Here is a 20,658-nt window from a genome sequence, read left to right as displayed (position 1 = left end):
GAACCAATTTCTTAGTTGATTGCCAACAGTTAACGGTGGTGAGGTGTTACATACCCCTGTGCTTCCCATTTCCAGCCCGTCCTGACCAGCCGGTGGGCCTGGCCGCCCGGGTTACAGCCCCCAGCAGCAGGCCCTGGGCAATGCTGCACCTCGGTAAAGGCACAGCCACACCGGCCCTCTGTGCACCCTGATCCCCACCTTAGAATGCCACCCCTGCTGTGCTCCGGTCCTCCATCCGCCGCCCGGTACGGCCTCTTCTTTCATTATTAGGACCGCACTGTTGGAGTGTCTGCCATTGGGAGCGATTAAATGGTTTTAAGAGCTTGTTGACTTCGAGCAGACCTAGGTTTGAATTCCAGCTCCCACCAGGTGGCCTGACGGCTGACTCTGGGCAGGGTGTCCGTGACCCCACTTTCAGAATCTGCGAGGGGTGGTCACACCTCCTTTGTGGCGTTGTGAGCCGGGAAAGGTTCTAATGTGTGTGCACAGCATATCTTCTGGCCCACAACCTGTGTGTTAGTAAATCCTAGGCAGCGCGTTACTGTGATGCTGCAGGCTTGCTTGTTAGGAGGGTATAAGACAGAAAAACAATGAACTTGGAAATGAGAGCCCTGTGTGAGTCATGGGCTTTAACAGCAGATGACTTGAGTTCCAGTACTTATGTTCAGCTCACTGCCTATGCGACTTTGTGACAAGTTATCTAACCAGAGTGATCTCACTTTTCTTACCTCTAAAATGGGTGTAACAAAGTCCACCTCAGGGGGTCATGTCAAAATTAAATGACAAGATTTTGGTGCTCCAGGAAGAAAGCAGTGACGTTTTTAAAGAACCCAGTTCGTTCATCATAATAAACAGTAGTAACCGAATGACCTACAGCAGCGGCCTTCACCCCGGGGCCCTTGGCCGTGGGAGGCGTCAGAAGAGCTGTCTGTGGGTCTCCTGCTTCCACTTGCCTGCTCTCTGGACCTGAGCGGCCTGCATGTGCCCGAGTCGGGCGCCTGCCAGGGTTCCCTTTTCCAGGGTCTTGCGCTGCTGCTCCGGTCTTGCGCTGCTGCTCCGGTCTCGCAGCGGGAGGGCCCACCTCGCCGCCTGAGCCTTCTTGCCCTGCTATACCTTAGGGCACAGGACACACACACACAGTTCAAAATATTGCACTTCAACAAAATATTGGGCGTTTAGGCAACCCATAGAAGTGCTTCTTGCCTTTCACTATAAACATATTTCATTTTTTTAAAGTATATTTTATTGATTATGCTATTACAGTTGTCCCAATTTTTCCCCTTTGCCCCCCTCTTCCTGGTGTGCCCCTTCCCCCCAGCAGTCCCCGCCCTTTATTCAGGTCCATGGGACATGTGTGTAAGGTCTTTGGCTTCTCACTTCCTATGCTGTTCTTAACCTCCCACTGTCTATTTAGTACCTACCAGTGATGCTGCTTCATCCCATTTCTCCCATTCTCCCCCTTCCCCCTCCAAATGATCTCCATTTCTATGATTCTGTTCCTGTTCTGGTTGTCTGCTTCGTTTTGTTTGGTTTTGTTTTGTTTGTAGATTCAGTTGTCAGTAGTTGTAAATTTGTTGTCTTTTTAATGTTCATGGTTTTGATAGTCTTCTTTTTCTTAAATAAGTCCCTTCAGCACTTCATATAATAAATGGTTTGGCGATGATGAACTCCTTAGTTTTTTCTTGTCTGGGAAGCTCTTTATCCGCCCTTCGATGCTAAATGGTAGCTTTGCTGGATGGAGTCATCTAGGTTGTAGGTCCTTGTTTTTCACCACTTTGCATACTTCTTGCCAGTCCCTTCTTGCCTGCAAGGTTTCTTTTGAGGGCTTTGCTGACAGTCTCATGGGAGCTCCTCTGTGACTCTCTGCTCTGGCCGTGCTGCTTTTAAGATCCTCTCTTTATCTTTAACCTTTGGCATTTTAGTTATGATGTGTCTTGGCGTGGTCCTCTTTGGGTCCAACTTGTTTGGGGCTGTCGGTGCTTCCTGGGCTTGTATGTCTATTTCCTTTGCCAAGTTAGGGAGGTGTTCTTTCATTATGTTTAAAATAAGTTTTCAATGTCTTGCTCTTCCTCTTCTCCTTCTGGCGTCCCTACGATTTGGATGTTCATACGTTTGGAGAGGTCCCAGAGGCTCCTTATGCTATCCTCGTTTTGGGGGTTTTTTTTAAATTCTTTTTTCTTCTGGCTGTTCTGGGTGAATGCTTATTTCTTCCTTATGTTCCAAGTCATTGATTTGAATCTTGGCTTCATCCCCTCCACTGTTGATTCCCTATAGATTTTTCCTTTATTTCACTTAACGTAGCCTTCCTTTCTTCCTGGGTCTTTTTCATGCTCTTGCTATACTCAGTGAGTTCTCTGAGCATCCTGATAACCAGTGTTTTGAATTCTGCATCGGATAGGTTGGTTATCTCCATTTTGCTTACTTCTTTTTCTGGGGTTTTCTTCTGTTCTGTCATTCGGGCCATGTTTCTTTGTCCCCTCAATTTGGCAGCCTCCCTGTGTTTGTTTCTCTGTATTGGGTAGAGCTGCTTTGACTCCATCTTAGTAATGTGGCCTATTGTCGAAAAGGCACCAATAAATTGTACGGGGTGGAGCCGTAGGTGATCGCCAGGGTGGGCAACCCACCTCACGGCTCTGTGGCTCTGGAGGGAGGGCTCTGAGAGGGGGCAGTGCCACCACCTGCCTTCTGGTGGTTCGCCCAGGCCTTGACCTGTTTTAAGTCACTTCACCCCCTTCCTGTGTATAACTGGCAACTTCCAGCTGCTACACTGGTGGTGGGTGCCAGTATGGGTAGGTTTGCATATGTTCTAAGACGGTGCTGGCCCCTTGAATGGCAAAAATCTAGCAGTTTCTTCTGCAGCCCCAACCCCCACTGATTTTTACAGCTAGATGTAATGGAGATCTATTTTCCCAGGGCTGGAACCCTGGGCTGTGCAGTCTGACCTGGGGCTGCGATCATTTGCTCCCAAAGGTGTCCCTCCTGTCCGTTTCGCCTCCGCTGTCATGGCCGTTTTTCCACGCAGCACCTCTCCACCCGTGTCCGTGGCTCCATCCCTCCTACCCACCTGGATGAATGTGTCTTCTTTAAATCCTTGGTTGTTGGACTTCCATACAGCTCAATTTCCTGATGGTTCTGGGTGTTACCAGTTTTGAGATATGGTTGTAATTCTTTTCTCTGGTTGCGTGAGGAGGTAAAGCGTGTCTATCTATGCCTCCCTCTTGACTGGAAGTCCTAAACGTATTTCTTGTAACTGCAAAGTATGACACTAGAAATGGGATATTTTGACCAGTCTTGGAGGTTTCTGATTTTAAGTATGCTGTGCATGTGGGCAGCAAGAGTTGTATGAGGCTTTGGTTAACCCCCTTTCCTTTCTGTTCCCCAACTATCGTCAAAGAGAACGTTAGAGGATGTTGTACTTCGAGGAACATTTAATGAGAGCCGAGCAAAGACAGCCCCTGCGAGAAACGGCGCAGAGGCAGGCGCCGTGTTTCATCAGGCGGCACAGCCCCGTAACACTCCCTGGCTCCTATTTACATGCATTAGAATTGGAATAGCCAAGATTTGTTTGAAATTTAAAACAAGTTGAGAAATATTCTTCTATGAAGCACCCTCTGCCTGCATTTCACCCGACTCAGTTTCAGATTTCAGGGAAGAGGGGAAGAAAGTTCTCATTCCATCCACAGATCAATGTTCTGTGTTGATACAGGAGGACCATGCACTATTGGAAATCTGTGCTTTATGTTTTCTCCAACATTCATGCAGAAGATACTTTCATTAAGTTTGACTAAAAAAAATTATTCACTATGAGGTCCCTGTCCTTTCTGTTACTTCAGTGTGTTCTACAGGTGCTGCCTGCCAGCCTCTTCTCTACTTGCTTGTTTCTCCCATGTACCCATTAGATTCAAATCAACTGTGTGCCGCCATGTGGTCAATGCTTTCTCTTCTTTTTGTTGTTAATTTCTATCTAATTCTGTTCATTCTAGTAGTAAATAACTTCCTATATACTGAAGTGTAAAGTAATTGAAAAATAAAATCAGTCATTTCCATCTCATTAAGAAACACATTTCCTAAGTTTTTAATGTTTAATCATTATTTTTCAAAATATGTAAAACATTTATTGTGTTTTGAATAACAGCAAACATGTAGCCCAGAGGAAATTTTTTAAAGCACTTTGAATCTTTTGGTCAAAGAAAATTCTCTTTAAATTGCCATCTCTTTAAATTTCCATCTAATTTTTATGTATATTTTTATTTCAGAGAAGTATGATGGGAAATCTGTGTGTATCTGTAAGGCGTAAAAATATGTTACATTAGAATAAATTTCTGTGGAGTAATAGATTTAATGCTTAAGTTCAAAGAGTTAAAAATATGAAAGTTGAATTGGTTATAGAGTTCATTTTTAACAAATTAATAATGTGGATATCAAAATCGCTATATTACTTAGATTCCACTGAATAAATTTAAACAGTGGTGTAAAAGTTTTCTTTTAAAAAGCCAGAAGTCCACTATGCGATTATTTTATATATGCAACAATTTAAATTTACAGTAAAACAGTTTTGGTGTGAACTTAAAAATATTGGCGGAGATGGGACTCTTTTTGCATTGCACTCTGTGCAGGCAAATGGACCTGTTAATTCAATGCACTCTGAATAGTCCACAAAGAAGAGAGCGCATTGTTGTATTGAGGGAGTGACTCGTCACATACAGACCATTACAAGAAGTGGGTGCCGCGCTACCACTCCCCCAGACACTTGATGAGAAGAAGCGGGTTTCCTGAGGCAGCGTGGTTCGGGGCTGGCAAGATGGGCTCTACTCTGTTCACTGACGGCTTCAGATATGGAGATGGGCTATCAAGGACCATCCTGTTTGTCACTGTTTTTTTCTAAGATATAAAACCTCTCAAAATCTCATGCTGTTTTTTCAAATTACTCTTTCATCTCCTTACTGCCAATAAGCACGTTCAGCTGTCATGCATTAACCTTCATGAGACTGTTCCAAGTCTCAAGTTGAAAAGACAGCGCCTTATGAAAATGGTCGCTGTGTCCCGCCTGATACTGGATCCCTACCCACCCCCTCCACTTTTGGTGTCATGAAAATGCTCACTCGATAAAAGAGAAAATAATATAAATTCACCTTTTGCAACTTGAACAAAACACAGCGTTTCCTGCAGTGCTTGTATCGCGGTTCAGCAGCACGACGAGCCCTGGCGAGCCTCGGGCCTCGGGCCTCGGGCCTCAGGCGCTGTGCTGCTCCCCCCGGCGCGCGTCCTCGTCTCAGCACAGGGGGCGCTGCTGGCGGAGCCGCAGCCCTTCGGTCATCACCCCAGGTTTGCATATGTAGGCGTCACAGGCAGATACCTGTCTGCTTTCTTTTTCCAGAAAACATGTATTCTAAACTATTTTCTATTTTGGGATAAAAATATTTTGTAGTTATATTCAAAGTATGTATCTCCCAGCCAAGAATTTCTTAACGTTAGGCACAATACCCACTGTCAAAAAGGAAGAATAATTGGACACTCTAAACTGCTGAAAATCTCACAGTTTCCTCCTGTGGCCTGTCCCTGGGGTCCAACCTCTATGACAGTGTAACAATAGAAAGGTGATGGATGTTTATTCTTTTTTATTACAGTAAAAATAGAAATTGTTAAGGGGAAAGGTACTTTTTCTTAAGTCTGGTAAAAAGACAAAAAATTCTCAATATCAATAGAAGTTATTAAATATCTGGGAATCGCCTTTGTAAGAAATGAGTAGAACCTACATAAAGAAAAGTAGTAAACGTTACTAATAAGAAAGAGAATCCTAGATAGGAAATCTAAACATTGTACAAATATCAATTCCTTTGAAATTATTATAGAAGTTTAGCCTAATTTCAATAAAAATCTCAATGTGATTTTTTTGGGGGATAACTTGATTCATGAGGTGTTTCCAAAGCTCGTTTAGAAATATAAACAGAAAAAAGTACCAACAAATTTTCAAAACATTAAGTGAATAATAAGGGGGAAGTTTCCCTTCCAGGAGCAAATTAGAATGCCTCAGTGATTAAATAACATGTTAGTGGTATAAAAATAACCAAATATTCCAGAAGGGAGTTTGAACTAGTCCATTGTATACATAAAAATACATAAGCTCAAATGAGCATTAGAATCAATGGTAAAGAAATCAGTTATTTGGAAACAATGTTGAAAAACGGATCCTCATTTTATATCAAACACTGAAATAAATTTTAGATACATTTAAGAGTAAAATTGAAAAATTGTAAGAAAAACAGAGGTTAATGATCTATAAATATACCAAGACAAAGTATAGAGTGTATTGGAAAAATTCACCAAAAACAGATTGCAGAGAACCATATTCAGTGTTACAATGTATGCTCAAATATTCATTACAAATGAAAATAAACCAGAAAAATACTTGCAACAAATTAAACAGGTTTGTTATCCATAAGAACCTGCAATTCTCCAAACGTAGTGCTGGAGACACAGGTTTGCATGCTTGGGGGTGCGTTCTCAGGCAGCAGGGGCCACGGCTAGAGCGACACAGGACAGCCCATACAAACCCCTGGCCGGGCTGGCACCAAGCCGACAGCATCACAGAGGCCCTAGCTAGTCCCACTGGGGGCCTAGGGAGCCCTGCGAAGTGCGGCTCGGAGCGGTCCCGCCTGAGGGGTGGAGGAGGGAAAGACTCGCCTCTGAGTCCCACCACGCGGTCGCTGTGTGTTGGCCGCTGGCCGTTAGCCCTCGTGGCTGGTCACGGGCCTGAGCACCATGGACCTATTCCGGTGCCAGAGGACCCTCAGGACAGGAAGCAGGAAGCACGGGGCAAGGGCCGGTGCAAGGGCGCGGCCCGCTGCCCCGCGCGCAGCCCGTCAAGGCCGCAGGAACTCTCGTGGTGGCTCACGTGAAAGGCGGGCCCAGGAGGGCTCCGGAAGTGGAGCACTAGAGAGTCAAATGGGTCCGTTCTTTGAACCTCAGTATCACTCACACCTGCTATTGAGTGCCACCCATTAGAGTCCCCTCCAAGAGGACAGTCAGTCACAGTCTCTCCAAGGACTTCACACGACAGGCTTAGTGGAGCAAGCTGTTCTTCGAGCCAGGGTCCTGATGCTGGTGGCGTGGGACTGTGGGTGACACTTCTGGGGCCACTACCCGACTTGGCATAGGACACAAGAACTGCTCACCCGGCCCAGGGCCTCGCAGCGCCCACCGCTGCTGCTGCCCTACGCGTCTCCCTGGGATCCGCGCCTGTGCGTTGCCAGCCCTGGGTCTCAGAGTCCATGGTGTGAGCGGCTGCCTGCTTCCCGGGCCTGCCTCCCCAAGGCTCCGGCGGGGCGCGCTCTCTGAGCACAGGCACGTGGGGCAGGTACCGGGAGACTGCAGCGCCCGCCGTCCACTCCAAAAAGGGCTGGTCAGAGCGATCATTCGGGGCCGGAGTGGCCCTCAAGCTTCTCCCTGGAGAGCTGCTGGTCCTGTGGCCCCTTCGGAGCAGCTGTTCAGAGCTGGGGCGCTCTTCTCCTAAGCAGAAATGGACATTCGCACCCTTGGTTTTGTTTTGATTTTGTTGGGTTTTCTTTAATTTGATCTTTCTGATCATGAGCTGGCCTGGAAAGCATCTGCTTGCTAGCCCAGCAGAATTGGGCTCTGGCGCGGTGGCTGCAGACGTTCCCCACCGTGTTTATTCAAAACGAAAGCAGCATTTTCTATATTTTAGTGGCATATGGTCCTAAGATTTTTATCATATTTTCTCATAACGAGCCAGGAAACTTTCTCTGCTTAAAAATGTGTTTATAAACAATAGGCATGCAATGAATAGTCCCATCTGTTAGGTGAACATAACATGTATAAGAATTCTTGTAATAGGTGGAGTACTTTGCAACTTTTTTGTACATTATTTCCCCTGGTGAGAAATTCAACTAAAGATATGGTCCAAAACAGCATATGCTTAATATTCCATTTTGTAGCTGTTTCTCTCTGTTGTTAGAAAGCAGTGCTATTCTGTGCACTAGTGTATAGGATAGCTGTAGGAACTCAAGGATTTACCATCTATTTGAGATTCTACAAAAAAGGAAAAATAAAATGAATAACAATTTATATAAACATGGATATGCTGCAGTGATGAAACTATTCTTACAGTTTTTCAAATATGTGCTCCAGTAACTGTTATTTCTTTTCCAGAAACTTTTTTGACTTTGTTTTAATCTAATCTCAAAACTCCTCCTTATTATAATCACTGTATATAATAGAAATTGCTCATCCTTCTAGTTTTATTTGTAATTTAAATAAATGGCACTAAATCCTTCTGTTCAGTTTAATATTATTCTGATTATATTCACTAATTAATTTTTTATTTGAGATGAACCATTCCTCAGAAAAGAATCAAATTTTGAAGATTAAAACTCAGCAATATTTTTCTCATAAAAGATTTTATTAGTCTTGCCATAGGATCTCAAGATGGTTATCAGAGGAAAAACATACTTCAATTAATATTTGCTTAATACTGAATTAGCTCGATTGTCCAAATGTTTTATTCACTTAAAAGTTATGCCTATCAGTTCCTTTTTCAGGCTGACTAATTGGACATATTTGAGTAAAAAGATGAGCAACTAGTTGAATTTCAATGATTTCAAGGTATGCTTAGGAACTGAGCAAATAAAACATACCACATGTAGTACCTTCTACCTGATTTAACTTACTCTGATTATATTCTGTAAGGGAAAGTATTTTTAAATTGAAGTAACTCTTGCCAGAACATCTCTTTAGGAAAGGATAGCATCACTGCATTTTTCTTTTTCGGAGACTAGGCTACCATTCGCCTGGGTTTTAGCTCTCTTCTTTCTTATGACAGACATCTTCCCATGTGAAAAGTGTCCACGCCCCACACCTTAAATCTTAATCCTGATTTGTTTGTGCAGATGGCCTAGAAGCCGGTTAACGTGCTCTCTCACGTAGCGTGAAAGGCCTGGCCTCAGGGCTGCGAAGCTCGCTGTGTGTGGTTCTGGGTCATCCATCCCACTTGCTTGCGGGTTTCAAAACATCCTAAGTTATGTAACTGATAGTAAACCTAAAGCAGGCTTTAATGGAAACTATCTTCTGTCCACATTTTCTCCCCCTATAAAATTTTACTGAGTTTTTCTGAAAGGCGTTGATTTGAAAGATGATTGCCTATAGTCACAGGAATGGAAAATACAAATGAAGTGACCATTCAGTCATCTAGAAAGGTTTTAAAATTAATGTCAGGCCACGAGTAGAGATGTAAGGGAAGTGTGTGCGCTGTGTGGGGAGCTGTCCACAGCAGTGAGCGGAGAGGCCGTTTGCTAGGAGGTCCCTGCTCTGAGTGACATCTGTACCACATCCGGGATGCATCGTTTAAACCTTCATAAAGAGTGGCTCATGGCACATTGTGTTAAAACTGTTGCCAGTTCTAGAAATAATTTTTAAAAATTCTGAGACAATTACAAAGGCTTTGTATAGAGAGGTCTAGTTTAAGTGTAATGGTCTTTTGCTACTTACGTTTCCCATTCCTTCAACCAGCCGCGGTGACATCCCCTGTGCACATGGCACTGTGGCCGCCCCAGGGGACAGTGGTGGACAGACCGATCTGATTGTCATGTAACATTTACAGCTAGTTGGGGAGATGGAGATGGGTTAAGTAACCTCACAAATAAATTGCAGCTGCAGGAAGTATGTTGGCCGTGAGAGGACTGAGAGGTACTAGTTTACCAAAACTAAGGTGTCTGTGGAGCAGCTCCCGGCTGGGATGCCAGGATGCTCTAGAGGGGCCACCACTAATACCCGTGTCTTGTGTTGGCAGGTACGTCATCCCGTCTTTGCAGAGGCTGCATGCCGGCTTCTACCGCTGCGTGGTGCGAAACAGAATGGGAGCTCTCCTGCAAAGGCGGTCGGAAGTTCAAGTCGCATGTATGTGTGCGCTGACGGGTCTCCGTGTTCAGCAACAGCTGCGGGGTGCTGAGCGGGATCACTTTCAGCCATCTCAGGGCCTGGATTCCATGTCAGGTTCTATGTGGGACAGAGCAAGCACTAAACGTGGCGGGAGATAAGGAAGTTGCCAGGTAGCTGGTGCAATGGTGACGGCGGGGCTAATGACGTGAAGGCTGCTTTTTCCCTGCAACTGACTGAGGGCCCGATAAACACTGTGGAGTATTAAAAAACCCCAAAAAACAGAACAAGATGCCTTCTGTTTTATAGATTAGTTTAGCTGCTCTTAGCTTCCGTTGTATTCTGATTGAAATGTTCTTAAAATAAAAATAAACCCAATTAGATAAAATTTCATCAATTCATAATCAGTTCTTTCCGAGGTTGATTTGTTTAGAAGCTCTTTAGCTGCACAACAAAGAGTTCATGGAGTAGCATCACTGATGGTATTAACGTGACAGTGACTGAGTGACTTCTCTGCTGGGCAGGCCCGTTAAGGGGGACGAGGCTTGGAGTGCCTGATCGAGGAGCCGTCCCAGTGCGAGGGGCACGAGCTCCCGCACGGGCTGCGGAGGGCAGAGCGGCAGGGGGCCAGTGCGGAGCGTCTGCGCTTTCCTCTCCCAGCACCTGTGACCGAGAAGCCGGCCTGCCTGCCTCATGGAGTTGTGAACTCACTCCTAAATGTTTCCATTGAACAGAAAGCAAAAGGTGTTAGGAAGTTATAAATGACGTACTAATACGTCATAATAGATTGTAGAGGACTCTTCAGAGCTCCTAAACTGGGCTGTGCTGACCGGTGACAACGGCATTTTCTCCTCTGCTAATTTGGACCCAGCTAAGACCTGTAGTTTTCAGTGTTACTATTCAATATATAAAGTAAAACCATTTCTAGTTACTTTACTCTTCTGTAATCACTAGTGACTGGGAGATGCAGATGCTAACATGTTTGGTTATGTGTTTATTTACTAGGATGGCATTTATTTTTCTGAATTGTGGTGGTGAAGTCACTCGGCTAAATCTGTCTGCCAACTAATTTAAAATTTTTTTCAATTGAAAAATTGGAAACATAATAAATAAAATTATACCACAAACATGTTTGAGTAGGTTTATAGCTTGGAATTTATTATAACACAGTAAAATTCTACTTTGTAAAATTAAATTTTAGACTTTTTCTTGCTTAATTATTTATCTTCTTGTTTCTATCCTTTATCTCTTACATTTTCTCTTATCTCTTTTCTCCTGCCCTTTGATAACAAATTTTACTGTAATATAACTAGGACTGTTTTCCTAATCTGCTTCATTAGTTTATCTTTCTCCTAGAACATTAAGTGCTGCTTATAATATAAGAAGTAGTTTATTTTTAATCAAAAAGCCGTTGATAATAGAGATACTCTGTGGACTATTCCAAATTTCTATATATTTAGGCAAATACAGGGTATGCGCCACATCTATGCGTATTCACATATATGTGTACCTAATCATAACATGGAAATTTGTCCAAAAATTTCAAATGTTACTAACTTAAAAATTGGCCACTTATATCCACATTCTAATAACTGGGATTTCCCCCCCCCCCCCCGTGACCCTTTTTTAAAATTGGTAACGAGTAACTCAAAGACTGGAATCAAACATACCTACCCCAAACTAAGTCAACAGTGTGGGGTTTGGAGAACCCTCTAAAAATGAATCAGGGGTTAAAAATTATTTCTCCCAAAAGATCTCTGAGGGAGACAGTCACCCCAGAAATGGAGATAAGGAGACGCTGATCAGGATGCCCGCAGGTGCGGGGGAACTAGTGGGAGAGACTAGGGAGCTGGGCAGTGTCTGAGCTCTTTAGCATCACGTCTGAAACCGGCCCATGTGGCACCGGGACTGGTCACCAGGTCTAGCCAGCATGGACGTCATGGGTGTGCCTCAGGGCGCTGCGGCCGAAGCACAGGGAGCAGGGCGGGCTCGCCTCACTCCCCACGGCCGCGTCCTCCACACCGCCGCCCCATCATAGTGGCATGGGTGCCTGCTGTGAACTAGGGTTGCTTTTGTCTTGGACCCCCACCCCCCCAGAAAAAGAGTTTTCTAGAACTTAAAAGGTCTGGTTTTTCTCTGCAGATATGGGAAATTTCGTGGATACAGAGCAGAGGAAAATGGTCGCTCAAGGCCAGGCGGCAGTTCTCGACTTACTGCCCATCAGCAGCCACCCTCGGCCTCAAGTGACCTGGTTCCGAGAAGGACACAAGATTATTCCCAGCAACAGAATGTGAGTCGTTTCAAACCTTCGAGCTTAAAGTACCAACTCTTGCACTTGTTGGCGCCGTTCACGTATTAACTGCCCCATGTGGTATTTAAAAGGAATAGCCTCGTCGGTAGCCCTATCCGCTCCTTAGGCCTGGTGTGGAAACGCGTGAGAGGCTGAGAGAGCAGCCAGGCGCTGTAGTTCTTCGGCTTGCGCGCACCCTCCCCGCTCCTCATAGCGCACCACGCCCCGCGTGACCGCAGCGTCTGCGACGGCGCGGTCAGCCCTGAGCTGCGTGAACTCCATGTGCCCGCTTCATGGGCGCCGGCCTTACTGACAGCGCTCGGGTTTTCCCTCCTCTTACTGTTGGGTACCACTTTCTTTGACGATAAAGGGGTAATTACTGCTTATTTCTCTTTATCCTTTTATCCTGCCATGACAGTTTTATTTCCCTTCGTCTAATTAGTGGTTCGCCCATCTATTGCAGAATAGCTGCTTTGTGATTAGTTAAGCATTATTTCAAGGTGTTCTTGCCTATCCCAAATTCAATTTATTTATCTAATGGCAAACAGATTTTCTTCATTTAGCTTAAAGTGATTAAAAAGAACATTTAGCATATATTTCATAACTGGCATCTTGCCATGTAATTGAAAGACAATACACCACACTTCAGGGTTTCGGAGGTGAGCGCGCAGGAGGACCAGGAAGCCACGAGCTAGAGCGGCCAGTCGGACATCTGCGCCATCAGATGGCTGCACTGAGAGGGGATCCACCAGCAGGAAATGCTCTGGTTTGGTTTGCCTTCCAGAAAGGTTATGTGTAAGACGACATGCTGCATGGGGTTCAGATGTAACTGCGACAGGGGTGCTGGGTGCTAAGCCCGCTCCCCGACCTGAGCGGCCTGGCGCCGCCTCCCACCTGGGCGTCTGAACCCTGCTCCGGCCTGGGCTCCCCTCGGGCCCCCCTCGAGCTCCCCGCGCTAACGTTTCTTTTTTGGTTATTGGAAACGGGAAAAAGATTGAAATATATATAAAAGCTTTATTTTAAATTCTAGTAAAAGGACAATTATCCTAGAAATAGGATAGCTGCTATCTTTTTCTTATTTTATGAAAAATTGCTTAGGTATCCACCTCTATATTGATCCCAGTTTTAACAAATTACTCGAGTAGGGGTGAAACAAAGATGAGGGATCAGGTTCTCATTCTCTTAGAAGACTGGCTGAAAAGAAGGCAGCTAAGCCAGATTCCTGTGAAATATTCTGGAAGGTTCTCACGTTGAGTGGCGCAGTGTGGCTGGGCTGACTTGGGAGGAGTCCTGGGAAGTGGCGGCGCTGGGAGGGGTGGGAGATTGAATTAGGGTTCCTCTCCGCCCCAGGAGCTTCCCAGGCACATCAGTGGGGCCACGGTTCATGGTGTGGGAGGAGTATTTTAATTCACTAGCAGATGATTATATGGTAATTCACTGGTTAACCTGTGCTCTGCATGTATTCATGAGACAACATGTATCCCAAGAAGGACGGAAGGATGTGGAATGAAATAACAAATCTTAATTTTATAAGCTTTTGTTTTTCACTTGCACATTCTTGCTAAAGACTGTTTAATTCCTGGTGAGCTAATAATGTAAAGATACTGGTGGGCTTCAGCTTCATGTCACATCAAACAAATGGTCTGCTTACAGCTGTGAAGCTGCTGGGAGTCTCCCGTCTCAGCAGCAGAATATCCCGGCGTACCTTTCTTAATAAAGAGATGAGATGAAGCTGATTATGGATATTTACACTTTCGCAAGGCCCTTCACTTTCCTGTTTTCCACCTCATCATTGCCCTCATGTTTATTAAGTGCCACTGTGTGAGGTGTCCTAACTCAGTCTGCGCGTGGTCTTCTCCGCACGCGTCTGCTTTGCTTCGCACCCGCGGGGGAGAGCGGCTTTGGCCCACCCAAGAGGGGCGTGTTTGCGACGTCCCGTCCAGAGGCTTGGCAGGTGGATGTCAGAGGAGTTGTTTCAAAACTGGAATGTTTACCTCAAAAGGTCTCGCGTGTGTTGAAACAGGTCAAGCTTCTGCACCTGCTTTTAACCTGAGCCTCCGAGGTCAGGTCCCTGACACAGCTTGTTCCTGCCCCTAGTTACCAACATTATCTCATGACCTTCAAAATGTCAGCTCTGGACTTACAATTAAATGATTTTTTTTTTCATTTCCACGGGAAACAGTAAGTCTAATGTTCCCTAACTTGAAAAATTAGTTGCATAGCCCATTAATAATTTTAAGACCAGCTACTATTTACCGAATTGCTAATTTCAACATCTCTTCTCTAACCCTTACAGCTGCCTTCTGAGGCAGGTATAATTAGCTCCACTTAGCGCACTCGGAACTGGGGGTGGGAGGCGTGAATGGCCCACGCGAGGGCGCGCGGTGGGCGATGGCGGAGCCCGGGTGCAGACCAGGCCTGCCCGGCCCCAGCCTCACGCTCGCCCTGCACCAGCCTGGTTCGTTTTACTTTATTTGGCTGAGATTTCCTTGTGTTTTGATTATTTTTTTTCCACACACTGTCTTTGTTTTTTCCTCTTTTCTAGAACATCGGCTTTCAATGTGAAACGCCATAGATTAGGGTGGGTCACCGTGTGCCACGGGCACACGCAGACACACGGGCGCAGTCAGTACAGGGGGTGCCTGTGTGTGCGCCGCGCAGGTCCTTCTGTGCTGGGTGTGTGGGTCCCTACCTTCCAAAATTTCTCACAAAGAGAAGGCAAGTGTGGGCTACCAGATAAGCCGCCGACTGTGTGGAGCTCAGCGGTGGGGCTGGAGACAGGAGCTTCCCTGTGCAGGGGCCACCGGGTGCCCTCGCGCGGGGCAGGTGGCGACCAGAGATTGAGGGGTGGTTGCCATGGGCAGGACCTGGAAACCGGTCCCTGGCAGCCTTTTTGTTCTTGAGCTAGACACTTGTTCGGTGAGGAGGTTTAAATTGTGTGGGAGAAATAGCAGCAGAAATTTATTATCATCCCCAGAAAAGTCACTGGTGAGTGTCCTGGTGGTGGTCCTTGCGGAAGGCTCCCTGACACCTGGAGACTTGGGGTGGGATGGCGAGCACATGACGCGATATCCAGGTGATGTGTTCCGGGACTGTACACTTGAAACCTGTTTAATTTTATTAACCAATGTCACCCCAATAAATTCAGTAAGATTTTTATGAAAATAAACACGTACAAAGTCCAGACGGCAATGTGGGCATTTTTTCCCTATTCGTTCACCCAACTGTTGGTGAGGACATGCTGTGTGTCAGGTACCGCTGCAGGCTCTGGACAAGCAGCAGAAACAAAGGAAGTCCCTGTTCACAGGGAACCTAATGCAGGTGGCAGGAAACGTGCCGACGGATGCGTATCTGTCATGCCAGCTGGTGGCAGGTAGCGAGGATGAAACAAAGCGGGTGGTGGAGCAGGGAGTGCGGGCGGGTGGGGCGCGGTCTTAGACACAGGATCAGAGGCGGCCTCTGGCAGTACCCCGTCCGAGGGGAGGCCCGAATGAATCCAGGGGGAAGGCGTGGCGTGCACCCATGAGGGCGGCAGGTGTGAAGGCCCTGAGGCTGGAGCACCAGGAGGCTCCTGGGCTCGCCTGGGGCTGGAGGGGGGGGCAGAGAGGGGGCTGTCTAGGTGACAGGGGCCAGAGCTGAGGACCCAGGCTTCTTGGCCATGGGGTGGGCTTGGGCCATGACTGAGAATCCAAGCAGAACAGCAGCACAATTCTCCTACGATCCCCCTGGTAAGAATTCTGTTGTGCGCAGCCTGAAGGGTGACCAAGTCGGAAGCCAGGAGCCCGGGGTCTGCCACAGTAATCCAGGCGGCTCCTGTCAGGGTGGCTCGGGCAGCAGTGGCGAGGAGTGTCAGCGAGGGATGTCTTTGGAAGTGGAATCTGTAGGACTGCCCGTTGGGCCGGCGTGGGGCATGAAAGAAGGAAGGAGCCATGAACCATGAAGACTTCCAGATGGAGTTACCCCTGGGGACGGGTTTAGGCAAAGCGATTTTTGTGTATGTTTGTGGGGTTGGTTGGTGGTGTTTCAAGTTTGTTTGGAACGTGTAGGTCTGAGATGCATGGTAGACGGGCAAGGGGATCCGAGGGTTAGGTGGTCATACACAGCAGACAGACTCAGAGCCAGCGAAGTGGCGGGCTGTTGGTGTGGTGATGGCGTTCAGAGCTCCTCAGGGCTCGCTCTGCGTGAGCTGTGCAAGCCAGTAAGTGAAGCCGGAGAGTTGGCCAGATCCACGAAGATGCCCTTGGCTGCAAGTCACAGAGGATGACTCTGAGAAAGAGAAAGTGTATCAGAGTATTTAGAGGACGCAGAACTGAACCAGAAGGAGGGAACCTGGTTGTAACTGGGCTGCCCCCGGGGCCCAGGGAGCAGGGAGCAAGTCAATTTTCCTGGCCGTCTCAGGAGGCCCAGGTCCTAATAATCCCCGGAGCCTGTGAGTAAGGCAGGCAGCAGGCAAAGGGGGTGGAGCCCGCAGACGCCGTCAGGAAGCGGCGAGGTGAGACGGGGCCTAAAGGAGAAGGGCCAGGCCTCCCATCGCACCAGCAGGTCAGCGCCGCACCCGTGGCCTGTGCACACCGGACGCTGGCAGCTCTTTCTCCCAACACCTCGCCTTCAGACTTCTCCTGGCCAGGGTCATGGCCCTGGAGGGCGCGCATGGGTCCTGTCTCCCATAATCCTAACCTTCCCGGGTACTGACCCTCTAAATCCTCCATGGTCGTAACTCCGCCTGGCCCGGTGCCGCGCCTGACAGACACGCGACACTGGGATGGCTGAAGGGATGAATGGACAGCAGGCAGAGCCATGTAGTGCCTATGAACTTCCTCACCGAAAAGGGAAGAATAACAGACCTCAGGGGAAAACACCGTCAATGAACGGGAAATGGAACTTGGAAAGCTAAACAATATTGTGAAAGAATTGAGACTAAGTTATTCTCAGAATTTTGAATAGGAAATTATAGGTTTTGTTTATCTGAGAAGATGAAAAAAACGCATGTTTATTTTTCTGATGTACTGAATCCAAACAGTGACTGTGCTATCTTTGCATATCAAAGATCAGGACAGCCTTGTCCTTATAAATGGAGTCTAATTTGATGCTAAAATTGTTCTGTGCTATTTTGGTGTAGATATATGTTCTTTGTTTCATTCTATTTCTCAAAATATGAAATGTGGATGTCGATGTCATGTAGTACTGCTCTTACCTCCAGGAGGTAATTTATGGTGACAGATATCAGATCAGGACGCAAAAACTTGTTCTGCGCGATGCCATTCTTTTGCTTAATTGCAGGTTCTTGTGCTCAAATTGCATCCTGTAGCCTCCCTGACAGGAATGCGTGAGCACAATGTGCGTGCACGGGTCTCCCTGGGAATGCGAAGTTTACACATTCAATATTGTAAACCGCCAGCCAGCCTTGCGAGACACCTCGCTAGGAATGATCTGCATGGGGACGTCGGGGCAGGAAACAGCGTCCCGGTGCTGGGGGGTGGGGGCAGCTGGCTCACCGCCGTTCACGTGTAAACACTGGAACGCCCGCCACCTCGTTCCCATCTCATCGCCACTCCTCCAAGGGTTTGTTTAAATTAGCCCTTCTATTGGGAGTCACAACTCAATGCCTGGATGAAGATCTGGCTGTAAAGATATTTTTATAGTTAACTGAGCTTTCAAAATAATATGCTTTTAAAATCTTTATATTATATTTTATAAGCATTTTGTGAATGTTTATAGAGTGTTCTGTACAGGTGACTTGAGCCATATTTTCTGTAAGCAAAGAAGACTAGGCGATGTGGGCTTCCGGCCTGCATCCCCATCAGTCTCGATCTCGGGCAGCCGCCTTCCTCCCTCCGCCTCCCCTTCCCCGTCGGGACACCTGTACTGGAGGGCCCAGGGCGCTGGGGAGGGGGGAGAGCCCTCGGGTGCTCCACCCCTCCCTCTCTCTCCCTCACCCCCCACCCCTGCAGGAGGTGCTCACTGAGCGCTTGTTCCGTGCCGGCTCGGGACGGAGAGGCGGCTTCGGAGCTGCTGCCGTCAGCAAGCTGTGGTCCAGTGCAGAAACAGGTTAGCGGACAGCACGATGCCAGCGGAGGATGGACGTCATGAGAGGGATGAACAGGGTCGGGGGCTGACCTGAGTGGGAGGGGAGGGGCGGCTGCCGCGCTGCAGCACGTGGTCGGGACAGCGTCTCCGTACGGCGACATTGTAAAAGCCGCCTTCCTGAGTCATAGTAATTTGTGCACAACACGACGCACAGACTTGAAGCGCACGGTTTGATGGCTGAGCGCACGGCTGTTGTCTCCGCCCCGGTCAGGTCCCCCCCTGCCACTGGTGCCGCCCCCTCACCGCCCACCCACCCACTCACCCGATTCCTGTTACCATGGGGTGGTTTTGGCTGTTCTGGAATTTCTTATAAATGGGATCATAGAATATTAAATCTTTTGTGTCTGGCTTCTTTTATTCCACATAATTTCTGTGACAGTCTAAGGGTGGTATTTAATAACAGTAATTATTAATACTTTTGAGTGCCAGCACTGTTTTAAATGTTTTCTATATAATGGTTCATTTGATCCTCACAGCAGCCCAGTGAGCTGTATGGTTATTATTCTTGCTTCTCTGATACAAGCTAAGGCGGAGAGAGGCCACCGGCTGGCCCGTGTGGGAGCTGCGTGGTCCCTGAGCCCGCACCCCCCTTGGAGCTGCCTGCTCTCCTGGGTGGCATCGGAGAGGGGCCGGCCACTGGAGGGCGCGCTTCCTGGCAGAGGGGCAGGTGGCCGCAGAGCGGGGCGGGCTTGTGTTTGCTCGCCCAAGGCGCTCCTTCACGCTAGGGTGCAGTGAGGGCTGGGGTGGGCAGGAGAGAGGCCTGGGAAGGGCGCAGACCTGGAGGTGCCAGGAAGCGGGAAGGAGCCTGCACTTTATTCTCTACCGAGAGACGACGGGGCTTTGAAGGGTTTGTGGATTTTTTGAAAAACTTTTTGAAATCGTGGTCAAGTATACACAGCAGGAAATTTACCATCTTGACTGTTTTTCAGCCTGCAGCTTGGTGGCATTAAGCTCATCACATTGTGCCACCCAGCAGAGCTCTTCCGTCCTGTAAAGCTGAACCCCCATCCCCACCACCCCCCGCCCCTGCACCCACCATGCCTTCTCCCCTCTGCCTCTCTGAATCTGACGGTCTCCGTCCTCAGATGAGTGGAGTCATACAGTCAGTATGTCTTTTTTTCCATTTTTAATTAGATACAACATTTCAAGTTAATTTTAGGTTCTCGTGCAGTTGTAGTAAATAATATAGGGAGATCCCATGTACCCTCTGCCCAGTTTCCCCAAATGGTCAGATCACGTAACACTGAGCTACAGCATCACAACCAGGGTCCTGACCTGGGTGCCGTCGGGACATGGGACCTTCCATCGCCCGCAAACCCTCGTGTTCCTGCCGGTAGCCACAGCCACTGTCCTTCCGCCCTCAGCCCCACCCTCACCCCGGGCTCCACTGCCGCGGCCTCCGTTTCTGTGCGGCCCCGCTCAGGGAACGCCATGCAGCCGAGCCTGCCCTGTGCCTCTGCGGGTTGGCTTCTTCATTCAGCGTCAATCGCGGGCTCCTCCGTCTCCGCGTGTAACAGCGGTGGGCTCCTCGTTCTTGTCTGGTGTCCATGGTGGGGACCTGCCACAGTCTGCGTGGCCACCCACCTGCAGAAGGACATTTGAGTTGATTCCAGTTTTTCACCACAGTAACTAAAGCTGCTATGAACATTCTTGTACAGGTTTTTGTGCAGGCGTATCTTCGTTTCTCGAATAAATGCCCAAGAGGACAATGGCTGAGTTGGATGGTAGATGCATGTTCAGTTTTTTAATAACAGTCGCACTGTTTTGCAGAGTGGCTGTACCGTTATGTGTCCCCACCAGCAATCCTGAGCACCCCGTTTCTCTGCTCCCTCACTGGCATTTGATGTTGTCACCATTTTTATTTCAGCCATCCTGATAGGTGTATAATTATAGCTCGTTGTGTTTTTAATTTGCATTTCTCTAATGGCTGATAGTGTTGAACATTTTTTAATGTGCTGGTTTTATAAAGAACCAAATAGGGAAAAACTAAACTTATTGAAGTGAAAACTATAATTATTTATAAAAAAGTTAACAGAGTGGGTAAAAGAGACAACAACAACATGCGGCTGAAATAAGAAACATTATCCTGGTAAATCTGAGTGACATCATCCGAGTAAAGCACAGAGATAAAAAGGTGGGAAATAGGGAAGGCGGGCTCAGGGACATGAAGGCTAGCACAAACAACAAACGTCAAGGAAGTGCTCCAGAAGAGCGGCTGGAGAGCGGGGGCCATGTCCAGAGAGGCCACTGTAGGGAGGTTCCCTAAAACGATGAAGCCCATTCCCCGCTGTGGTGGTAGGAGGTGCTTAGTCATGGGGTAGAGCCTCCTCATAGGATCAGCTCCCTCACAGAGAGACCCCAGGGAGCTCCTCGCCCTTCCAGCACATGAG

The 20,658-nt window shown here is 47.6% G+C and overlaps 1 protein-coding gene across 1 annotated transcript in view; it reads left to right on the top strand.

The window, feature by feature from the left end:
- The window catches only part of SDK1 (sidekick cell adhesion molecule 1), a 555,116-nt gene that overhangs the window by 225,249 nt on the left and 309,209 nt on the right, over positions 1-20,658 (top strand). The window contains exons 3-4 of the mRNA XM_054572434.1: positions 9,806-9,912; positions 12,034-12,181. Coding sequence (XP_054428409.1) covers positions 9,870-9,912; positions 12,034-12,181 — 191 coding nt within the window. The 5' untranslated portion in view covers positions 9,806-9,869. The remainder of the gene's footprint in view (positions 1-9,805; positions 9,913-12,033; positions 12,182-20,658) is intronic.

Source organism: Pteronotus mesoamericanus, unplaced genomic scaffold (assembly GCF_021234165.1).
Source record: "Pteronotus mesoamericanus isolate MK-2021 breed Mesoamerican mustached bat unplaced genomic scaffold, CSHL_Meso_final contig_1, whole genome shotgun sequence".
NCBI classification, from domain to species: domain Eukaryota; kingdom Metazoa; phylum Chordata; class Mammalia; order Chiroptera; family Mormoopidae; genus Pteronotus; species Pteronotus mesoamericanus.
Note: the sequence above shows the minus strand (reverse complement) of the source record. Positions and strands in the feature narration are given on the sequence as shown.